Source organism: Hemicordylus capensis, chromosome 2, assembly GCF_027244095.1.
Source record: "Hemicordylus capensis ecotype Gifberg chromosome 2, rHemCap1.1.pri, whole genome shotgun sequence".
NCBI lineage: Eukaryota > Metazoa > Chordata > Lepidosauria > Squamata > Cordylidae > Hemicordylus > Hemicordylus capensis.
Genome location: NC_069658.1, coordinates 173,351,267 through 173,373,455, shown reverse-complemented (window position 1 = coordinate 173,373,455; position 22,189 = coordinate 173,351,267). Strand labels below are relative to the sequence as shown.

The 22,189-nt window shown below is 46.0% G+C and overlaps 1 protein-coding gene across 15 annotated transcripts in view; it reads left to right on the top strand.

Annotated features, from left to right (window-relative positions):
* The window catches only part of PNPLA6 (patatin like phospholipase domain containing 6), a 118,497-nt gene that overhangs the window by 16,806 nt on the left and 79,502 nt on the right, over window positions 1–22,189 (top strand). For 11 of the 15 annotated variants that reach the window (XM_053298806.1, XM_053298802.1, XM_053298807.1 and 8 more), the window contains 5 exons: window positions 13,285–13,444; window positions 13,750–13,836; window positions 14,365–14,493; window positions 19,228–19,308; window positions 21,116–21,266. In XM_053298806.1, the coding sequence (XP_053154781.1) occupies window positions 13,285–13,444; window positions 13,750–13,836; window positions 14,365–14,493; window positions 19,228–19,308; window positions 21,116–21,266 (608 nt within the window). The remainder of the gene's footprint in view (window positions 1–13,284; window positions 13,445–13,749; window positions 13,837–14,364; window positions 14,494–19,227; window positions 19,309–21,115; window positions 21,267–22,189) is intronic. The other 4 variants (XM_053298803.1, XM_053298805.1, XM_053298817.1 and 1 more) reach the window with 1 other exon arrangement.

The following is a 22,189-nucleotide window of genomic DNA, read 5'->3' as shown; positions in this document are numbered from 1 at the left end:
AGACTTTTTAAAACTAGCTCCCTTGTTAGCTGTCTTCCTTTTGAATCTTATATCTATCCGTGTTCAGTACTTGTTTCAGTCTTTAGCTCTTATTCTTACTCCTATCGGTCTTGACTCTTTCTTGCTCCATGTATTCAAATAATTTTTTAAAAAATCTTTCCTTTTCTTTCTTACTTCCCCTTGTTTTTCGGTGTGCCTATGGAGTGGCGACAGGCTATTAGGCACATTTTGCTCCCACAGAGAACAATTAGAGCAGGTTTCCTGCTCACAACTTGAGCTCTCCTCAAGACTTGAGGAGTCTTGAGCTCTGCATGCTCAAGTCGAAATGGAGGATGCCGAACTGGCTTCTGCCCAGCCCGCTAGAGAAATCAGTCAGAGCAAGGAGGGTGACTGGGCTGGACAGTGTGGGCCAGGCAGCAGCCTCGCTCCCACCACTGCCAAGCACTTCAGGGCAGTCGTGTACCTGTTCCGCTCTGAGTGGTAACAGCCCAGGAATTTCTGTAGGAACATCAGGAGCTGCCGTCAGCCATGGCCTTGCCTCCCTGACCCCTATGCTTCTGACAATGGGCCACCAGGGAGTGGGAGTTGGAGCAAAAAGGGCTGCTTTGTCAGGAGGACTGGGCAGAAGAACGCTGCTACTAATCCGGTGAGATCCCTCCTTGGCACAGCCAATAAGGGTGCTCTTCCCGTGGGTCTCTCCTCAACCCCAGTAATTGACTTCCCTCAGGAAATGCCCCCCTGCGTGGCAATCTTGGATAAGGGACATGTTGGCAGTGTCACTGAAGGGGGTAGCGCAAAGGCCCAAGAGGGGAAAGAAGAGAGGCATCTTCCTCCTCCTCTGCTGACTCAGGGAGCCATTCTCCTAGAAAGGCCAAGAGAAGGCACACTAAGGGTTCCCTGCTCACAGGGAACCCGGCAACAATGAAAGTGGGGTTCATTCCTCTGAGGGCTCTGGAGGGGATTCTCCCAACCCTAGGTGTAGACCTAGCGTGCCAGTTAATGCTACCTCCAATAGGGGCAACCAGAAAACTAATGTACCTATAGAGCGACTTAGGGTGCCTACGCCTGTGGCATATGTACTGGACATTACAAATGACCCAGTCATTCCGGCTATACCCTTAGTGGACCTTACTGGGGACACAGGCTCTGGACAAGGAAGAGGGGGAATGGTTGGGTGGCCAAGAAAATCCTGACTCTACCTTGTCCCAATGTTTATTTGCTCAGGAAGATTTTGCTCCTCTCATGAGTAGAGCTATTAACACTTTGGAGCTTCAGCCTACGACATCTGCAGATACTGTACCCCGCTACCAAGGGGGCACTAATGTTTCCCAGGCAAAAGTGCAGGGAGCTTGATCTACCTCTTCCTGAACCTTTTGCTGACACTTTTAAGGAAGAATGGCTACTAGCAGCTTCAAACAGGAAATCAATAGTGGTAGCGAATAAATATTATTCATTCCAATGAGAGGCAGCTGATATGTTTAAGGTCCCTCCCATGAATGCTCCTGTGGTAGCATTACTGTCTGGCTCACTGCTCCCCAGGGACGGGGAATCGGCCCTTAAGGACCAAAATGACAAATGCATAGAGACTTCAGACAAATGTTGGATTATTTAAATCAGGACCCTCCACTTGATATGTACAGTCTTGGACATCAACTGATAAAAATACAAAGGCTCAGGCATTTGTATCTGACTCCACATTACCCTCAGGGATGTGTTAGAAGCATCCCATTCCAAGGCTGACAGCACTTCTGCTGTCATGGAGAATGAGCATCTCAGGAAAGGAGGACAAAGGTCTGAGGAAGAGGGAAACACACACTTAGTAGGGAGCCCTTCCTTGGGTGATGTGCCAATATCCTCTTGCACAGAGGATACTCCTACAGGGGGTGGGGGCCTCCTAGTAGTGGGTGATTCAATCATTAGGGGCATAGCGAGATGGGTCTGTGACCCGTGTGTAGACTGCACGGTTACTTACCTGTCTAGTGCAAAGTTTGCGGACGTCACACTGCATCTAGGTAGGCAGTGCTGGGGAGGAGACAGCTGTCGTGGTGCATGCCTGCACCAATGATGTTGGGAAATGCAGTTAGGAGGTCCTGGAAGCCAAATTTAGGCTGCTAGATAGCATACTGAAGTCCAGGAACCCCACGGTAGCGTTCTCTGAAGTGCTACCTGTGCCACGTGCAGGGACAGTGAGACAGGCGGAGCTGAGGGGTTTCGATGTGTAGATGAGACGGTGGTGCTGGGAGGAGGGGTTTAGATTCGTTAGGCACTGGGATACATTTGGGGGGAAGCGAAGCCTGTACAAAAGGGACAGGTTCCACTTGAACCAAGATAGAACCAGACTGCTGGCATTTAAAATTAAGAAGGTTGCAGAGCAGCTTTTAAAATGACGCCTGGGGGCTTGCAGGTAGAAACTGGGTGGTATCTGCTTCAACCAGCAAAATCCCCTAAGGTGTGAGGGTGAACATGTTTTGGAACCAAGGGCTGCTGCCCTCTTGAAAAGGTCATCTGAGGTTCTTTGCTCCAGGTGCTGACAAGTAGGGAGGCTTGGCTGTCATGCATGCGGAACAGGACCTTCTCTGTTGCTGCCCCCAGACTCTGGAATGCTTTCCCGGTGGCTATTCGCTCCTTGGTCTCCATCACAGCTTTTAGAAAGCATGTGAAAACTTGGCTTCTTACCCAGGCTTTTATGTGATTGTATTCTCTGCTGCTTCTTTGTATTTTGTATGGTTATTTTATGCATGTATTTTAAAATCTTTTTAGTTAGATATCCGTTTTTATTTTTTAGCTTAATATTTTGATTGTGTAATTTTTATAGTCTTGTTTTAATTTTTCTGTGTGAACTACCTTGGGATTGTTTTAATCAAAGGCGGTATACAAATTTAACAATAAATAAATAAATAAACTAGAAGGGGACAGAGTAGAGCCAGGGGTTGAGCAGAAGGAAACACATGACAGCTTGCCAAATAGGTAAAATGATGGTAAGGGAGATAGCACATGCCAACACCAGATGAGGGACTCGGCATATAGGTGTCTATATACCAATGCCAGAAGCCTCCGAGCCAAGATGGGTGAGCTGGAGTACTTGGTTACGAATGAAAACATAGATATAGTGGGTGTAACAGAAACCTGATAGAATGGTGAGAACCAGTGGGACATGTATATCCAGGAATAATCTCTCTCTATAGATCTCTCTATATAATCTCTCTGTATAAACTCTATAGAAGGGACAGGGAGGGGAGGATTGGGGAAGGAGTGGCACTATACAGGTGAAACTCGAAAAATTAGAATATCGTGCAAAAGTTCATTAATTTCAGTAATGCAAATTAAAAGGTGAAACTGATATATGAGATAGACTCATTACATGCAAAGCGAGATAAGTCAAGCCTTAATTTGTTATAATTGTGATGATCATGGCGTACAGCTCATGAGTACCCCAAATCCACAATCCCAGAAAATTAGAATATTGTTAAAAGGTTCAACAGTCTAGGCTCCAGGTGTCCCACTCCAATCAGCTAATCAATCCATAACGCCTGCAAAGGGTTCCTGAGCCTTTAAATGGTCTCTCAGTCTAGTTCATTAGGAATCACAATCATGGGAAAGACTGCTGACTTGACAGTTGTGCAGAAAACCATTACCATCTCTTACCATCTCTTAAGACTGCAGTATACAGGTGAAACTCGGAAAATTAGAATATCGTGCAAAAATCCATTAATTTCAGTAATGCAAATTAAAAGGTGAAACTGATATATGAGACAGACGCATTACATGCAAAGCGAGATAAGTCAAGCCTTAATTTGTTATAATTGTGATGATCATGGCGTACAGCTCATGAAAACCCCAAATCCACAATCCCAGAAAATTAGAATATTACATGGAACCAATAAGACAAGGATTGAAGAATAGAACAATATCGGACCTCTGAAAAGTATTCAGTGTACTGTGCTTGATTGGCTAGCAAACTTGCCTGACCTGAACCCCATAGAGAATCTATGGGGCATTGCCAAGAGAAGGATGAGAGACATGAGACCAAACAATGCAGAAGAGCTGAAGGCCGCTATTGAAGCATCCTGGTCTTCCATAACACCTCAGCAGTGCCACAGGCTGATAGCATCCATGCCACGCCGCATTGAGGCAGTAATTGCTGCAAAAGGGGCCCAAACCAAGTACTGAATACATATGCATGCTTATACTTTTCAGAGGTCCGATATTGTTCTGTTTACAATCCTTGTTTTATTGGTTTCATGTAATATTCTAATTTTCTGGGATTGTGGATTTGGGGTTCTCATGAGCTGTACGCCATGATCATCACAATTATAACAAATTAAGGCTTGACTTATCTCGCTTTGCATGTAATACGTCTATCTCATATATCAGTTTCACCTTTTAATTTCCATTACTGAAATTAATGGACTTTTGCACGATATTCTAATTTTTCGAGTTTCACCTGTATATCAAAGAAGGGGTAGATTCCATTAAGTTAGAAAACCTAGATGGACCGGAGTCCCCCACAGAATCATTATGGGTAACATTATGAGGACTGAAAGGAAATGTGTTACTAGGGACGTCCTATCACCCTCTGGATCAAAGCGCTGAGAGTTGGAGAAACAAATAAGAGAGGCATCAGAGAGACAGGGCAGTAATAATGGGTGACTTCAACTACCCACACACAGATTGGGTAAATTCACATTCAGGTAATGACAGAGAGGCCAAATTTCTAGACATGCTAAATGACTGTGCCTCAGAACAGTTAGTTGCGGAACCAACCAGAGATATGGCAATTTTGGATTTAATCCTGAGTGGTACCCAGGACCTGGTGCAAGATGTCAGAGTTGCAGAACCATTGAGTAGCAGTGACCATAGTGTGATCCAATTCAGCAAATATACAAGTGGAGAATTGTTGAGCAAGCCCAACACAGAAGCGCTGGACTTCAGAAGAGGAAACTGCTCAAAAATGAGGGGACTGGTAAGAAGGAAGTTGAAAAGGAAAGCCAGGAGGGTCAAATCACTCCAGAAAGCATGGAACCTATTTAAAAGTACTAGAAGCACAGTTGGGATGTATACCAAGAAGGAGGAAAGGTACCACCAAGTTCAGGAGGATGCCAGTGTGGCTAACAAGTAGAGTCAGGGAAGCTATAAAAAGGAAGAAGACTTTCTTCAAAAAATGGAAGTCGTGCCCAAATGAAGACAACAGGAAGGAATGTTAACTCTGGCAAAAAAAAAAAAAAAAATAGCAAGGAGACAATAAGGGATGCAAAGAAACAGTTTGAGGAGCATATAGCTAGAAGTGTCAAGGGGAATAACAAAGACTTCTTTAAATATTTCAGAAGTAGAAAACCTGCCAGGAAAGTGGTTGGCCCCTTAGATGATGAGGGTGTGAAAGGGATTATTAAGGAGGATAAGGAGATTGCAGAGAAGCTGAATGAGTTCTTCGCATCTGTCTTTACATCAGAGGATACTGACCATATACCTTCTCTAACTGTGCTTTTCAGGTTTAGTGGCTGAAAACTGGGCCAATTTGAAGTGACAAGGGAAGATGTTCTAAACTGACTTGAAAAACTAAAAATTAACAAATCGCCAAGGCCAGATGGCATCCACCCAAGAGTTCTGAAGGAACTCAAATGTGAAATTGTCGATCTCCTAGCAAAAATATATAACTTGTCCCTACAATCAGGCTCTGTACCAGAGGACTAGAAAGTAGCCAATATGACTCCAATTTTCAAAAAGGGATCGGGCTGGGGGTGGGATCTGGGAAATTACAGGCCAGTCAGCTTAACTTCAGTGCTGGGTAAATTGATGGAAAACATACTTAAGGACCAAATTGTTAAACATATAGAGGAAAAGGCCTTGCTTGAAGGATAACCAGCATGGCTTCTGCAAGGGAAAGTCTTGCCTCACTAACCTTTTGGAGTTCTTTGGGAATGTCAACAGGCATGTGGATAAAGGTGATCTGGTTGACATAGTATACTTGGACTTCCAAAAGGCTTTTGATAAAGTTCCCCATCAAAGCCTCTTGAGTAAACTTAGCAGTCATGGAATAAAGGGACAGGTTCATGTGTAGATCGGTAACTGGCTGAAGGACAGGAAACAGAGAGTTGGAATAAATGGACAGTTTTCACAATGGAAGTAGGTAGGAAGTGGGGTCCCCCAGGGATTGGTACTGGGACCAGTGCTCTAGATTGTTCATAAACAATCTAGAAATTGGGGTGACCAGCGAAGTGGCCGAATTTGCAGATAAGACTAAACTATTTAGGGTAGTGAAATGCACAACAGATTGTGAGGCGCTCCAAAAAGATCTCTTCAGACTAGGGGTGTGGGTAACAAAATGGCAAATGCAGTTCAGTGTAAACAAGTGTAAAGTGATGCACATTAGGGCAAAAAAACCCCAACTTCACATATACACTGATGGGATCTGAGCTGTTGGTGACTGACCAGGAGAGAGATCTTGAGGTCATAGTGGACAGCTCATTGAACGTGTTGACTAAGTGCACAGCAACTGTGAAAATGGCTAATTCCATGCTAGGAATCATTAGGAAGGGGATTGAAAATAAAAATGCTAATATTATAATGTCCTTATTGCAGTACTGCGTACAGCTTTGGTCACTGTATCTTAAGAAGGATATTGTAGAACTGGGAAAGATGCAGAAGAGGGCAACCAAAATGATCAGGGGCCCGGAGCACCTTACTTATGAGGCTAGGCTACAGCGTCTGGGGCTCTTTACCTTGGAAAAGAGGCGACTAAGGGAAGACATGATAGACATAATAAAATTATGCATGGAGAGGAGACGGTGGACAGAGAGAATTTTTTCTTCCTCTCTTACAACACTGGAACCAGGGGTTACCCCATGAAACTGAAGGTTGGGAGATTTAGGACTAACAAGAGGAAGTGCTTTTTCACACAGTGCATAATTAATCTATGGATGTGGTGCCATGGGATGTGGTGATGGCCACCAGCTTAGATGGCTTTAAAAGGGGCTTAGACAGATACATGGTGGACAGGTCTATCAATGGCTACTAGTCTGGTGGCTGTGGGCCATCTCCAGCCTCAGAGGCACGAAGCCTCTCAGTGCCAGCTGCAGGGGAGCAACGGCAAGAGAAAGGGCATGCACATACCTCTTGCCTGTGGGCTCCCTAGAGGCATCTGGTGGGCCACTGGACTAGCTGGGCCTAGTGCCTTATCCAGCAGGTCTGTTCTTATTGGATTCCATATGATTTGCTTCCAAAGCATCTACTGCAACTGTAGTGGGGAGGCGTAACCTGTGGTTGAAGCACTGGCCTGTAGATCCTGCATCCAGAGCTAACTTGGCAGTAGTCCCGTATGATGGTGTAAAACTGTTTGGCAAAGAGGCCTTCAAGGAAGGCTTAGTAGAGTTGAAGGAATAACGTAAAACTATGCCCCTACATCCGGCTCCACACCATCAGGAATGTTTCCCTACTAGGAGGCAGTTCCAATTTAAATTCCAGTCCTTTCGGTCATTCTGACCCTCCTTTCGAGAGAGGAACAGCAACTTCAGGTCTCAGTGCCCCCAATGGAACAAACAACCGGGGGGGGGGTGGATCCAATCAGAATTGCCAGGGTTTTTCAAACCAACCCAGGCCCCCCAAACAATGACTTACCTCTAGCAGGCCGGGTGGGTGGGGCGCCTGTTAGCTTATTCCCAGACGTGCGGGGAAACAACTACAGACCAGTGGGTGCTGACCACCATTGCAACAGGCTACAAAATAGAATTGCCCCCCCCCCAACACAACAGATTCTTACCCACTCCTCGATCATGCTGCCCATTAAAGCATCTAGGACTATTTGGTGCAATATAGCACCTTTTAAACATCAATGCGATAGGGTTGGTTCCCTCCTCTCAGCAAGGCGAGGGGATTTATTCAATCCTATTTACAGTCCCCAAGAAGGACAAGTCCCCCAGGGTGGTCTTGGACTTTAAGTTCCTGAATCGATGGGTCCCAAATCTCAGGTTTCGCATGGAATCTTTGCATTCCATAACAGAGGCCTTACATCATCTCGACCTGCTAAAGTCCATAGATTTAAAGGAGGCATACTTGCATGCGCCTATACATCCCAGCAGTTGGCACCTGCTATGCTTCAAGTATGGTGCGCTCTCATCAGCCCCAAGGGTATTTACAAAGGTACTGGCACCAGTCATTGTGCGCCTGAGACTACAGGGTGTCCGTATCTTCACCTAATTAGACAATCTCCTTTTAAAATCTCTGTCAATACTAACAGCCTCAAGGGACCTACAGCTCACGCTACACCCATTGGACCAGCACTGTTTTCTAATAAACAGGGTGGAAAGCCACTTGGAACCGTCCTATCAACTCTCTCACCTGGGTGTACAAATAGATACCCAGAAGGACAGGCTATTCCTTCCAAGGGAATGTCAACAAACATTACAGTAGGTGGTAGCAGCAGTGCTATCATCAGGAGAGGCCAGACTACTAGCATTAGCACAACTTCTAGGCTAAGAGTGGCAACTTTGGATTCCATACAATGGGCCAGGTACCTTCTGAGGGTTCTTCAATGGTTTCTGCTCCCATTTCAGAGTCCCATTGCACAGAAGGTCAACATTATAGTGTCAGTACCTCCCCATGTGCTACAATCTCTACAGTGGTTGATAACAGACCTCCACCTGCAGTGGGGAAATCAGTTCCTCAGCCCACCCCGGGTTATAGTGACAGTGGATGCCAGCAAGACAGCGGGGTGGGGCACATTGCCAACACAGGTAAGCACAGGGACGATGGTCCACAACAGACTCCGTACACAGCATCAACTGGTTAGAGCTGAGGGCAATTCATCTGGCCTTGTTATCATTCCAGGATATGATTCACCACAAACACGTGTTGATCAGGACCGACAACACAACTGTGAAGGCCCATAGAAACAGGCAAGGTGCAGATCACTGTAGACAGAAGTGGCACTGATAATGTGTTGGGTGGAGAATTATCTAGCTTCAGTCATGACTCACCATGTACAGGGGGATCGCAGTTCAATTGTGGACTGACTGAGCTGAAAACAGTTGCTGCCAGGGGAGTGGGCACTTTAACCCGAGAGTCCTCCAGAGAATCACGGAACAACTTGGGATGCCACAACTTGATCTATTTGCCTTGGCTCTCAACACTTAACTCCCAAGGTTTTTAACTCAATTGTCATGCCTAGAAGCAGAGGCAGTGGAGACTCTATCGATAAGTTGGCCATCGGGCCTCCTATATGTATTCCCTCTGATTCCACTGCTCACACGATTCTTCTGCAGAGTTTGACTGCTCAAAGCCCAGGTCATTCTTGTAACCCCTTACTGGCCCAGGAGACCATGGTTTGTGGAGCTTTTCCACATGGCCATGGAGGAACCATGCTTCCTGCCAGTATCGGTGGACCTGCTACATCAGGGCCAGTAGAGCATCATGATCCAGGTTGGTTACAGCTAGCTCCCTGGAGACTGAGCGGGGAGTTTTGAGGCAGCATGGCTATACTGACAGTGTGTTACCATGTTAGCTTCTACAAGGGAATCCACAAAATGTATTTACTAGAATACATGGAGGGCTTTCCTTGGTTGTTCGGCTAGACATGCGATTCTGCATGGCACAGCTCCTTCAGAAGGGGCTGGACAAGGGGCGCAAGGCTAACACATTGAAACGCCAGGTGATGTCTCTAGCAGGGCTTATTCTGGGGTTCACTAAAGGGAAGGTACAGAACCATCCTCAGCTTAAAAGGTTCTTGAGGAGAGCTACTCTCCTGTCACCCATGGTAGTCCATCGGTTTCCATTTTAGGACTTACATACAGTTCTCAGGGCACTGCAAGTCTCACCGTCTGAGCCCATACATTCTATTCCTCCGAGAGTCCTTTCATTTGCAATGGAATGGTTGCTTTCACATGTTTCCAGGGAGACTTCTGCATGAAGAATATCAGAGCTGCACACCTTGTCTGCTCACAAGAATCTTTGTATATTCTCAGCTGACTCTGTACGACTGATTTGATTCCCTTTTTTCCGGCCAAAAGTGGAATCATTTCACCATTCACAGGACGTTATTTTGCCATCTTTTTGTCCTACTCCTGGGCATGCAAAGTAATAGGCAGGGCACAAATTGGACATTTGGAGAGGTCTTAAGATGTATTTAAAGTGCATGGAGGGGTTCAGGTGTACAGAAACTCTGTTTTTTAGTTTCCTACCAGCATACATGGGAAACCAGGTGTCAGCGTTAACTGTTGCCAGATGGATGCATGCTTGTATCTCGTTAGCATATGACTCTCTGCATCTATGCTCCCCTGCACACGTACTGGTGCACTCCACGAGGGCAGTGGCTACTTCTGCTGCTTTTGCCACAAATGCTCCTGTACAGGAGATCTGCCACATGGAAGGTGCCCTTGACCTTCACAAGGCATTATAAGCTTGATTTGTATGCTTCCTCCCAAGCAGTAGTCGGTCGCAGGGTGCTGCAGCAGGTTCCTTGCCTGGAGTAGGCAAGGGTACTCCCTCCCAGAGAGTGTTATGGCCAGAGCGATGTTAAGTCCCACTCAGAGATGTCCTTGGCTCCAGGCAGCAGAGAAAGGAGCATTGGTTCACTTACCATGAAGGCTGCTTCTTGCTGCTGGAGCCAAGGACATCTCGGCCCTCCCAGGTGGTGTCCTGGCCTGCTCCACAGGACACCTAATCATACAGGAAATTACACAGCTCTATGCCAGGCCTGTATTGGTGGCTGTTTGTTTTTCCTTTTATTATCCTGTTTTTTCATGCCTTAATATATGACTGCGATATATTTCACAACTAGCTGTTACGTAAGTTCAGTGCTGGACAGGATTATCCTGCCCGGGCTCTTAAGGCTTGTAACATTTTCAATTAGTCCTGCCTGGAAGCACGTGGGAAGGATAACCCACTCAGAGATGTCCTCGGCTCCAGCAGCAATAAGAAGCCTTCACGGTAAGTGAACCAATGCAACTTTTCCCTTAGGGAAGACCCCACTGGTACTGGGCACAGCACTGCATAATAGGAATGGTTGCTTCCACATGAGCCAGCGTGGTATAGTGGTTAGAGTGCTGGACTAGGACCGGGGAGACCCGAGTTCAAATCCCCATTCAGCCATGAAACTAGCTGGGTGACTCTGGGCCAGTCACTTCTCTCTCAGCCTAACCTACTTCACAGGGTTGTTGTGAAAGAGAATCTCAAGTATGTAGTACACCACTCTGGGCTCCTTGGAGGAAGAGCTATAACAATTAACAATAAAATTCAGCCATCCTAGGTCCTTGGGAAGGACTTGATGTCTGGATAAAACAAACCAGTCAATAACACCTGTCTGACTGTGTAAACAAGAAATAATAATAATAATAATAATGTTGCCCAGGGAGACTGTTCAGCTTCTGCCAAAACTTTGCATAGGCCCAATAAATAATTAGTCAGGGAGCTGCACTTAGGGTTGATGGGAGCCACCCCGGGCTCCCAGACCTTATAATGAAGAACACTGGTCTAGACCCTCTTTCTCGTATTAGAAGTCTTCCCTGGAATGTGGGACATAGAATGATTTTGCCTTTGCATGGATATCTCCAGGGAAAGAATGACATTTACCAACACTTGCTTACACTTTTCAGTGTGGTGCTGCTGAATAGCCTACCTGTGCAACATAGATAGGCTATTCAACAGTACCACGCTGCGACGTACTTATGACTGTGGTCCATCTAGCACAATATTGTCTACACTGATTGTCAGCAGCTTCTCCAAAGTTCCAGGCATGAGTTTTCCCCAGCTCTGTCTGGAGATGCCAAGGAGGGAACCTGGGACCTTCTGCATGCAAGCATACAGATGTTCTTCCACTGAGCTTGGCCTCATTCCCTAAGGGGTTACATTGCTCATACATAGTATCCCCTTCAAAAGCAAACCAGGGCAGACCATGCTTCACAAAAGGGACAGCTCATGCTTGCCACCACAAGACTAGTCCTCCTACCTACTCCTTTAAAATGACTCCCAGACTGCTTCTCACTGCATAAATTCCTGCAGTTTGGGCACCATATTGACTCCTACTGTTTCTTCTGCCCTTGGAAGAATCCAGTGGAAAATGAGTGAATAGACATTAAGTTGTTGACATAAATATATCACCCCCAAGGGGGGATGGGAGGGGGACTGAGGCAATTTTAGTTTTTGTTTTTTAATGTGTGCATGCATTTACCATAATTAAAAAAAAGTGAATGTCACAAGGTACAGCTTGATCTGTCTAGATTTAGGCTTGCTCAGAGCTGCGTTAACACAACTGAGAATAAAACATTTGAATTGTGTGACTGAACTTGGTCCTTTTTATGCACAGGCTCACAAGGAACCTGTAATCCCCTTAGGGGTAGGCTCCATTTACAGGCTCTTTTCCTGGGGGAGAGCAGGCAGGACACCTTGCACTTTCTCTGTGTAACCCTGTAATGTTTTGGAACATGGATGACTGGTAAAGCATGCCTTCATGCAAGACTTCAGAGGCTAAAGAAGAACATTTTAGGAAGGGGGTGAATAAAGCAAATCGCTACATGGAGATCACTGCAATTAGTAAAAATAAGGGGAAAGGGTAAACATGTGATCTTAAGCCTGTTCTAGCCAGATGTTGATTACTGAAGCAGGCATCCAGTATATGCCAACATAACAGAAGCTACAACATACACACTTCCCAAACTTTATTTCCTTAGTGGATGTCAGGGGAAAAGAAGAAGAGACAAGAGACAGGGCAGAAAGGATGCAAATATGCTGAAATCACATAATAGGGTTATTGTCCAGTTTTTGAGTGTAAAGATGCTTTGCTAGATTTGGGCTTTGCACCATGACCCAAAATGGTAATGATGCATGGCCGTGTGCAAGATTGTAAGGGTTTCTTTTTTCTTTTTTATGCTTTATTAAATGTTCTATTAACTTCTTCTCACACTATTGCCAATTTAAATAAAATACAATAGAAAAGCTCTTTAGTTACATATGAAGATGGACAGAAGGGGTGTTATTTATTGTGGTTTGTTTATTTTAAAGCTTTGTACCCTGCCTTTCAATCAGATGATCTTCAAAGGAGCTTACAACAGGTTATAATAATAATAATGTACAAAGCAATTATCTCTTGGTGGTGGGGCAGCCAAAAGAAATGCTTGGGGGATGCAGCATCAGCTCTTTGTTGTTATTGCTGCTATTGTTCTAATGGAGCCTTTGGTGAACGCAGGATAAAGACTCCCTGCTCCCCGGAAGTGTGCTAGGGCATCTCTTCAGGGTGGTGGCACAAATGGCATGATAGGGATGCTGTGGTGATGGTACTTTCTCACTCTTTTGTAGGGTGTTGGGCCACTTTGAGAAGCCCTTGTTCCTGGAGCTGTGCAAGCACATGACCTTTCAGCAGTGCCAGCAGGGCGAATGTGTCTTCCGCCCAGGTCAGCCCGATACCAGTATCTATGTGGTCCAGGATGGAAAGCTGGAACTCTTCTTGTCCGAGCAGGTATGGGGAGAACTCAGCATAGCAGCCCTGGGAATTTCATAAGAGGTTACAATATCCAGTGCCGCACATTCTACAGAGGAGTGTTGCCAACCTTGTGGTTCGTTTCAGCAAGTGCCTCTTAAATAGACAAGGTCTCTGCAGTTCCTGTTTGTTTCAGTGGGGCTTTCACTGGAGACCTTGCTGGTGGATTGTCTTCTATGCTCAAAGGCGAGGATGGGGAGGGTGCCTCTCTTTGCACACTTTGGGCTACTTCTGATTTTGGCTGTCCAGTAACAATCCACCCCCCCCCCCTCTCTCTCTCTGAGATTCAGGATGGGAAGGAGACTCTTGTGAAGGAGGTGTTCCCAGGGGACAGCGTGCACAGTCTTCTCAGTATCCTGGATGTCATCACGGTAGGATTTTGTGCAACATCCATCTAAGATTATTGCTGGTCACAACCCTTCTCATCCTTTTCCAGTTCCCTTAATTCCAAGAGGTTGATCCTCCAAATATGTTGGTCAGGTGCAGCTTGATCCAGCCAACCTTCTCCGATCCTGTTCTCCTTTCTACCATCTCTACTACAGACTTCCCAGGCTTGCTTCATTGGATGAGACATGAATTGAGGGGATGGTGTCCAGGCTAATATTGGCCAAACTGCTGTCACCACCGAACAGCTGGTGGATCAAAGGAGCAGGATCCTTCTAAGTAGTTGACTTTGGACAGTCATATAAATCTAGCTGGTTGTCTACGAAAGTTTTGACCTTTAGGTGGGCCCTATGAGTTAAATGAGGACCACATTCAAAGAGCTCTGAGAATAAGATACCAGATTTGGTGGTGATCGTGACCTTCACACATACATCCCACACATATATTTTGACTGGATCTCTAGGAGCCAGGGACCTTTGTAGACCACTTAGATCTATTGGATGGCTTCCCAACAGGGTCACCAGCGGCCGTATCGGACAGTATCTGCACGGGCAGCTGAGGACTCCACAGTGCTGCGTCTTCCAGTGGAGGCCTTCTCAGCAGTCTTTGAGAAGTACCCTGAGAGCCTTGTCCGGGTAGTTCAGGTGAGCCCAGCCTGTTTCAGAGCTTGATTTTCTAGAATGGCCTCCTTTCTGTGGTCTCCTGTTTGTACATGAATTTGCTTGACCTATGAACACAACTACTGACTATGTTCAGGGCTGCTGAGTATATGCCACACACCTGCTACAGGAGGTGGCTGGATAGCACGCACATGTGTGGATGCCATGTGCATGCCAACATCCACACACATACTGCTGGGAACAAGGAAGCGGCCATGTGAAGCAGGGCTTTTTAGAATGGAAAGAACGGACAGCAGCGGAGCAGCAGGTAGGGACCAAAGCTACTTGCTGCCGCCCCGGGGATGCTCGCAACACTCCATGCACATTCCTATATCTAGATGTGTGTTTCTGTATATTTCCCTTTCTGTATATTTCCAGAGTTGCAAATGCCCTAGAACAGTCACAGAGATGTGGTTGACCACTTCTTTAGAGTATACAAATCAAGGAAGTTTGCATTACTTCCTCATTTCCTGTAATTTGCTGCTCTGAAAATATATTCCAGAAACCTCTGAGAATGACTTTTTATTGTGTGTTTTTCAGCATGTTGATGCCCCTAGATATGGTCAAACGCAGGGACCATTTCCCCCCAGCAACATTTAAAATGGCCCCAAGTCCTTGTTAAGAGGCTGGCAGAGAAGTGGATTTGCCTGGTTTTGTCAGCTCACAAGTCCCACAAGGGACTTAACATTGGTGTTAAGGACCCCCAAATTCCACTTTCTGTTCCTGCAACATTGGGCTCATGGGGAACAAGAGGTGGCTCTGCTGGAATATAAAGAGAGGGGCATTCCTCTTGCTGGCACTTGATGTATTTACACCAGTTGTACCCAAAGACCTTGTACCCTACCATGGCAGATATTGCCCCTCATAAGTACACTGCCATTATTTACACCTCCTAGGGATACACATATCAGGCAATATGTTTATTTTATTTATCATGTTTTTATACCACCTGATATGTAAATCTCTAGGCGGTGTACAAATTTTAATGTTTAAAACCACAAGTTAAAATGCAATAAAAATGATATAAAACAAATTATTAAAATTATTAAAATTCTAATTAAAAACTTGTGAGAACAGGAAAATCTCGAGGGTCTTCCTGAAAGCAAACAGAGAAGGAGATGCTCTTATTTCAGCAGGGAGCATATTCCAAAGCCCTGGGGCAGCCACAGAGAGAGCCCAAATCACCACCAGACAAGCTGGTGGCAACCATAACCAGACATCTCCAGAAGATCGTAAAAGGCTGGAGGCTTCATGACAAAGGAGGCACTCTCTTTTATAGCTTGGACCCAAGCCATTAAGGGTTTTACAGGTAATAAACAGCACTTTGTATTTAACCCGGAAACATATTGGCAACCAGCGTAGCTCTTTCAAAACTGATGTTTTATGGTCCCTTCCTGTTATCCCAGAGACCAATCTGGCTGTCGCGTTCTGTACGAATTGTAGTTTCCAGATTACGTACAAAGGCAGCCCCACATAGAGTGCATTACAGTAGTCGAGTCTGGAGGTTACCAGCGTATGTACCACTGTTTCAAGGACATTCACCTCTAGAAATGGATGTAGCTGACGTATCAGCCAAAGCTGATAAAAAGCACTCCTGGCCACCGCCTCAACCTGATAAACCAGGGAGAGCTTTGGGTCAAGGAGCACTCCCAAGCTACATACCTGATCTTTCAGGGGGAGTGTAAACCCTTCCAGAACAGGCAGATCTAAACCATCTCTCAGGTCCTGACCCCCCACAGTTAGTACTTCTGTCTTATTTGGATAAACCTCAGTTTGTTATTCCTCATCCAGCCAATTACTCCCTCCAAGCAGGCATTTAGGTAAATATGCCATTTCCTGATGAGGTTGACATGGAGAAATAAATCTGGGTGTCACTGGCATATTAATAACACCCAGCACCAAACCTCCTGATGATCTCTCCCAGCGGTTTCATGTCGATGTTAAAGAGCATTGGAGACAGTATGGAGCCTTTTGGAACTCCATACTTCAGTTCTTGCTTTGCAGAGCAACAGTCTCCAAGCGACACCATCTAGAATCTACCAGAGGGGTAGGAGCGGAACCACTGTAAAACAGTGCCACCCAATCCCACCTCCCTTAGGTGGTCCATGGTCGATGGTATCGAAAGCCGCATAGAGATCCAAAAGGACCAACAGAATCACACTCCCTCTGTCGATAGCCAATTGGAGATCATCCAACAGGCTGACCAAGGCAGTCTCAACCCCATAGCCCACACAAAAGCGAGTTGTGGGTCTAGATAATCTGCATCATCCAAAACTGCTTGGAGCTGTTCAATCTGCTCCAATCACCTGCTCAATTACCTTGCCCAACCACGGAGGGTTAGAAACAGGTCTGTAATTAGCTACCTCTGAGGGATCCAATGCAGGTTTCTCCAAAATTGGTCTAATAATAGCCTCCTTAAGACCAGGAGACATCCTGCCATCCCTCGGAGAAGCATTTATAATATTTACCAGACCCTCTCTGATAATATAATTATCAGATGAGATAAGCCGAGTTGGGCAAGGGTCAAGAGAACAGGTTGTACGACGCACAATCCAAAGCAGTTTGTCCACTTCCTCAGGAGTCACAAACTGAAAATGATCCAATCTAATCCCATAAGAGGAGTTGCTGGACACCTTCACAGCAGATTCTGCAGTAACCGTGGAATCCAGCTCAGCCCAAATGCAAAAAACTTATCCGCAAAAAAGTCATTAAAAATGTCACAGCAAGTAACTGATGGTTCCAAGTTTAAATTCAAGGACGAGGGGGTACATACCAGTTCCCTCACAACCTTGTAAGATATTCCCCTTAGGGGATGGAGCCACTCTGGGAAGAGCATCTAGGTCCCAAGTTCCCTCCCTGGCATCTCCAAGATAGGGCTGAGAGAGACTCCTGCCTGCAACCTTGGAGATGTGCTGCCAATCTGTGTAGACAATACTGAGCTAGATGGACCAATGGTCTGACTCAGTATATGGCAGCTTCCTATGTTCCTAGACAACGCAGCTGGATGTGAGTTTGAGGAAGCAATGTGGACAGAAAGAACTGCTTCTTTGCTGCCCGCACTGCCAGAGCATAGTTCTTAAAATGTGCTCTGTGTTGTACCTGATCAGACTCACGCCGAGTCTTCCTCCACTTGTGCTATTGTTGTCTACCTTGCCACTTCAGCTCCTATAGTTCATCCAAATATGACGGGGCTCTCTTTAAAGCAAGTCATAGAGGATGCTTAGGAGTGATTGTGTCTACTGCTCTAGTGAGTTCATTATTCCATGTGTGCACCAGAGCATCAACAGAATCACTAGCAGAGCCAACCCTAAACCCTTCCAAGGCTTCTTGGAATCCTATTGGATCCAATAACCTCCTCGGGCAGACCAACCTAATAGGTCCTTCACCTATGCAGAGGTGGGTCGAGGCTGTAAGTTCTACCTTAACCAAAGATGACAGGAGTCCCCACCCACAGAACACCACCATGATCAGAGCAAAAGACTAAATCGAGCATCATATGTCAGTCCCGAGACCAATTGGGATAGGCCCACAGTTGTCATGGCCATTATAAACGCGTTTTTTTTAAAAAAATAATTTTTTAAATTGTTTTATCAGAAATACAAACAAAAGACATAAGAAAATAGGAAAAAAGGGAAAATAAAATAATATAATCAAGCAAAGCAAATACAGTGATTCTCACTATAAACTCTTGAGCCACTCCTGACAACCCGGTCCCAAAATTAACATTCAAGTCCCCCACCAACAACAACCTGGGTCACTCCAATGCCAACTCAGCAACCAGGTCTGTCAGCTCAATTAAGGACTCCACTGGGCAGCGGGGTGATCCGTACACCAGCAGAAGTCCCAATTTATCCCTGGTCCCTAGACTTAGGTACACGCATTCAATATAGGCCAAATCCCTGACAGGGATCCTGGTAAGGGAGATGGTATTCTTATAGACCACAGCTACCCCACCTCCCCACCCACATCCTCTCACCTGCTCCACCATGGAGTAACTTTCTGGGAGAAGCTGGGACCAAACCTGACCACTAGCCTCTCCCAACCAGGTCTCCATGATACATACCAAGTCAGCTCCTTCATCCATGATCAAGTCATGCATTACATCAGATTTATTGTGAACCGACCTGGCATTACAGAGTAATAAGGTGAGGTTCTGTGGGTGGTTGGCATTGCTTTCCAAGGTCAAAGAGGTGGTAGGCCAGTGGGAAGAGGCAATAGCAATTAAGTTTAATTCCCTTCCCTTATAATGCCCCGCTGGCCTACCAACGCCATATCTTTGTCGATTACCCACCACCACTGGTGTATAGCAGCTGTCATCTCCAAACTCCCCATCTCTGTTCAGACCAAGACACATACCTGTATCAAGAGTAACTAAAAACTAAGCAGCAATGAAGTGAGCAGGACTCTTCTTTCCAATGATCCAAACAATAAGTTGGCCCCAGCCCTTAGTCCCACCCCTGAAGCCAGCCGCCAAAGTTGGCAGCTGGCTTTGGTGGCCGCCTGCAGGTGGCCTGCACCAGTGGCTGCGCCCTCCGGCCAGCCCTGGTCCCTGCTTAATCCAAAGAGCCCCCAGACCCCACCTCTCACGTGGGCTTCTGGAGCCTGGCAGGTGGAACAGTATATACATATGATAAATAAATAAGGAGATTATTTATGCTGCCTTCTATCCCTAAGCCTGTTGATTTACTTCTGCTGACTTGTTGCTGCTTCCAATTTCAGATCATAATGGTGCGCCTGCAAAGAGTCACCTTCTTGGCCTTGCACAACTATCTTGGCCTGACCAACGAGCTTTTCAGCCATGTAAGTAACCAGCCACATCCTGTCCTGCCCAATTGCAGTCTTCATAACCCCTCTCTCATTCCTTCCCTCCTGGTGGGGCAGGTTAGAGGAAGAACCAACATCCTGTAACATTTTCTTAAAAAATAAAAGTCATATCAACAGATTTCTCAATATTATGGATGTGTTCTTAATGGACTGGTTCAGATGTCACAAAGAGCCAATATTATATGCTGTACATTTAATGCTGTACAGTGCATTCTTCGCCCTAGCCACACTTCACACACAAGCCTCTGAGGAATCCTTACAGTGGAGGAGTGCATCCAAGCAAAAGGTGGAGGACCATCCCATTTCTTGGATGCACTCTCTTCCAGTGCAGATAATGGGTAATTTCCAACATTCCGTTCTCTTTCTAGTTGTGGTTAGGAACAAGCCAGGATCAGTTGTGAGATCCAAGCTGACTGATCCTAGCTTATAACAGAGGTCTTAAAATAAAACATGATCTGAACCCTTCTTGTGGGGGATCTGAACCCTGCTTGGTTTATTTAAGCCAGGATTGGTCCATTTGGATATAACAGCCAATCCTGGCTTGTTTCTAACCACAATCAGAAATAAAATTCTTCTGAAGCTTGCATACGAAGGGGAAGCGAGAGTGAAGCTGGGCTGAGTGGAAATTAACAAGTCTTAACAATGGTATCTGGCCCCTGTGGTGCCTGGTGGGTTGAGCTAAGTCTTAGTAAGACTTAAAGCATTCATGCATCTTCCTCTCTTACACATGCTGCAGCAAGCTACTGTGCTGCTTCCTGTTTTCTAATGTGATATCACCCTCTGTAATATCAAGCAGGGACTTTGCATGGTTTTAGCAGCAGCAGCTGCCGTCAGCTCTTCATTCCAAGAAAACCCCACCATTTTTCATTACCATTTTTGTGGGAGGAGAGCTGGTCTTGTGGTAGCAAGCACGACTTGTCCCCTTAGCTAAGCAGGGTCTGCCCTGGTTGCATATGAAAGGGAGACTAGATGTATGAGCACTGGAAGATATTCCCCTCAGGGGATGGAGCCGCTCTGGGAAGAGCAGAAGGTTTCAAGTTCCCTCTCTGGCTTCTCCAAGATAGGGCTGAGAGAGATTCCTGCCTGCAACCTTGGAGAAGCTGCTGCCAGTCTGTGAAGATAATACTGAGCTAGATAGACCAATGGTCTGACTCAGTATATGGCAGCTTCCTATGTTCCTAAATATGGTGGCAACTGGGGCCGGGGGTGGGGTGGGGGGAGCAGTTCTTCTCAGAATGCAAGAATTGTCCAGCAGGTGGCACTGTGAAAATCACATCAGGTCCCTAATTAGCAGGGGGTGAATACAGAGGGTAAAATCTACAAGTAGCACAGAAGTCTACAGCAGTGTGTTTGTATGAAGAACAAGATCACACTTGGAACTTGTGTGAAAGCTTTGAATATCCTGTACTTAATGACTTAAGCAAGCTCTTCATTTCATAGGCTGATGTGGTGAACACAAAGCTCATGTGAGTGCTGGCAGGATTCAGGCTTAAACCCAGAAAACCTTTAGTGTGCTCTTTAAGTCTCACTAAGACTTGGTTTCAGTTGGAGTCTGCTTTCAGTGCTAGAACTCAACCTTGGAACTAGTGAAATAGTAAATAGTCTCTGAGCATGGGCAGAATGCATCCTTCTCACCACTGAAGAACCACAGATATGTGGGCTTAAGTTTTAGTGTTCAGACCAGAGGATTCAATTTTCAAGTACAAGAAGCTTGGGCAGGCAATGCCCTCCTGTCCCCACCACCCCTGTGTTTGATGGATGTGGATGTGTTTCCCTTTCCCAGGATATGCAGCCACTGCGGCTCTTCCCCCAGCCGGGTCACACCTCTCGCACCAGCCCTGTGCGGCACAGCAAGCGCGTCATTAGCACCTCCTCTGTTGAGGATGCAAAGGAGACTACTGGAAGGCAGCTGGATTCTGCTTCTAAAGAACAAAGTAAGGCCTGAGTGCTCACTTATCAATGGCAAGTTGGTGGGATGGGTGGTCTGCTTCTGAAGAATGATGGGCGCTGCAGGTTTCAGCAGTCACTTCTTCCATTGACGGACTCTTCTGGGAGGCATGAGCTCTCTTGCCTTCTACCCCTTTCTCCTTTCATTCCCACCATTGTGCTTGCCTTCAACCATGCTGATCCTGAGGCCTAAAAATATCTCCTCTATCAAGACCTTTTCTGAACCTGGCCCCCACCATAACACCACTGGAGTTAAGGGTCAGTTAGCTGCCCCAGCCTCGCACATCCAACTAATTAGCCCCTATCCCCCAGCTGGCTCTGCCACTGCATGTGAGGTAAAGGTGGCAAGGAAGCCCCAGGATTTGCTATAGGAGTGAATGCAGCCATTTGTTCCAATGGAAGAAAATCAGAGCTGTTCTTGGGGACGTGGTTGAGTTTGGGAGAAATTAAGGGGCTTCTCTTGGGCACTTCTGGTGTATGGGAGAGTGGGCAGGTTTGACCCTAACTGCTTTCCGAACCTGTTCATTTTCTCCCATAAAACTTGATTCATTTTAATGATCTCCAGTAAGGGTGTACCCAGCAGCAACCCAGACTTCAGTTTTGTGCTCCCACCCTAGTGGTACCTCTGAATACACCCTTTTATTTCTTTATGGAAAAGAATAATCTGCCACACAAAAGACACCATCAGAGTGGGGGGCAGGCAGGTGCTACTGATGGGTCTGTGAGTTGTGGGTTCTACTTCAGGTCTTTGTCTTAGAGCACACAAGCACTTGAGACCCAGCACTCTACCGTGTCTTTCTCCCATTCTATTCTCATTGTAGCTACCCTTCTCCTTTCCCCACTTTCTGCACGCTGGGTGACTCTCACTGGGTGTTTTAACAGCAAATGTGCGTCTGTGTGCACAAAAATC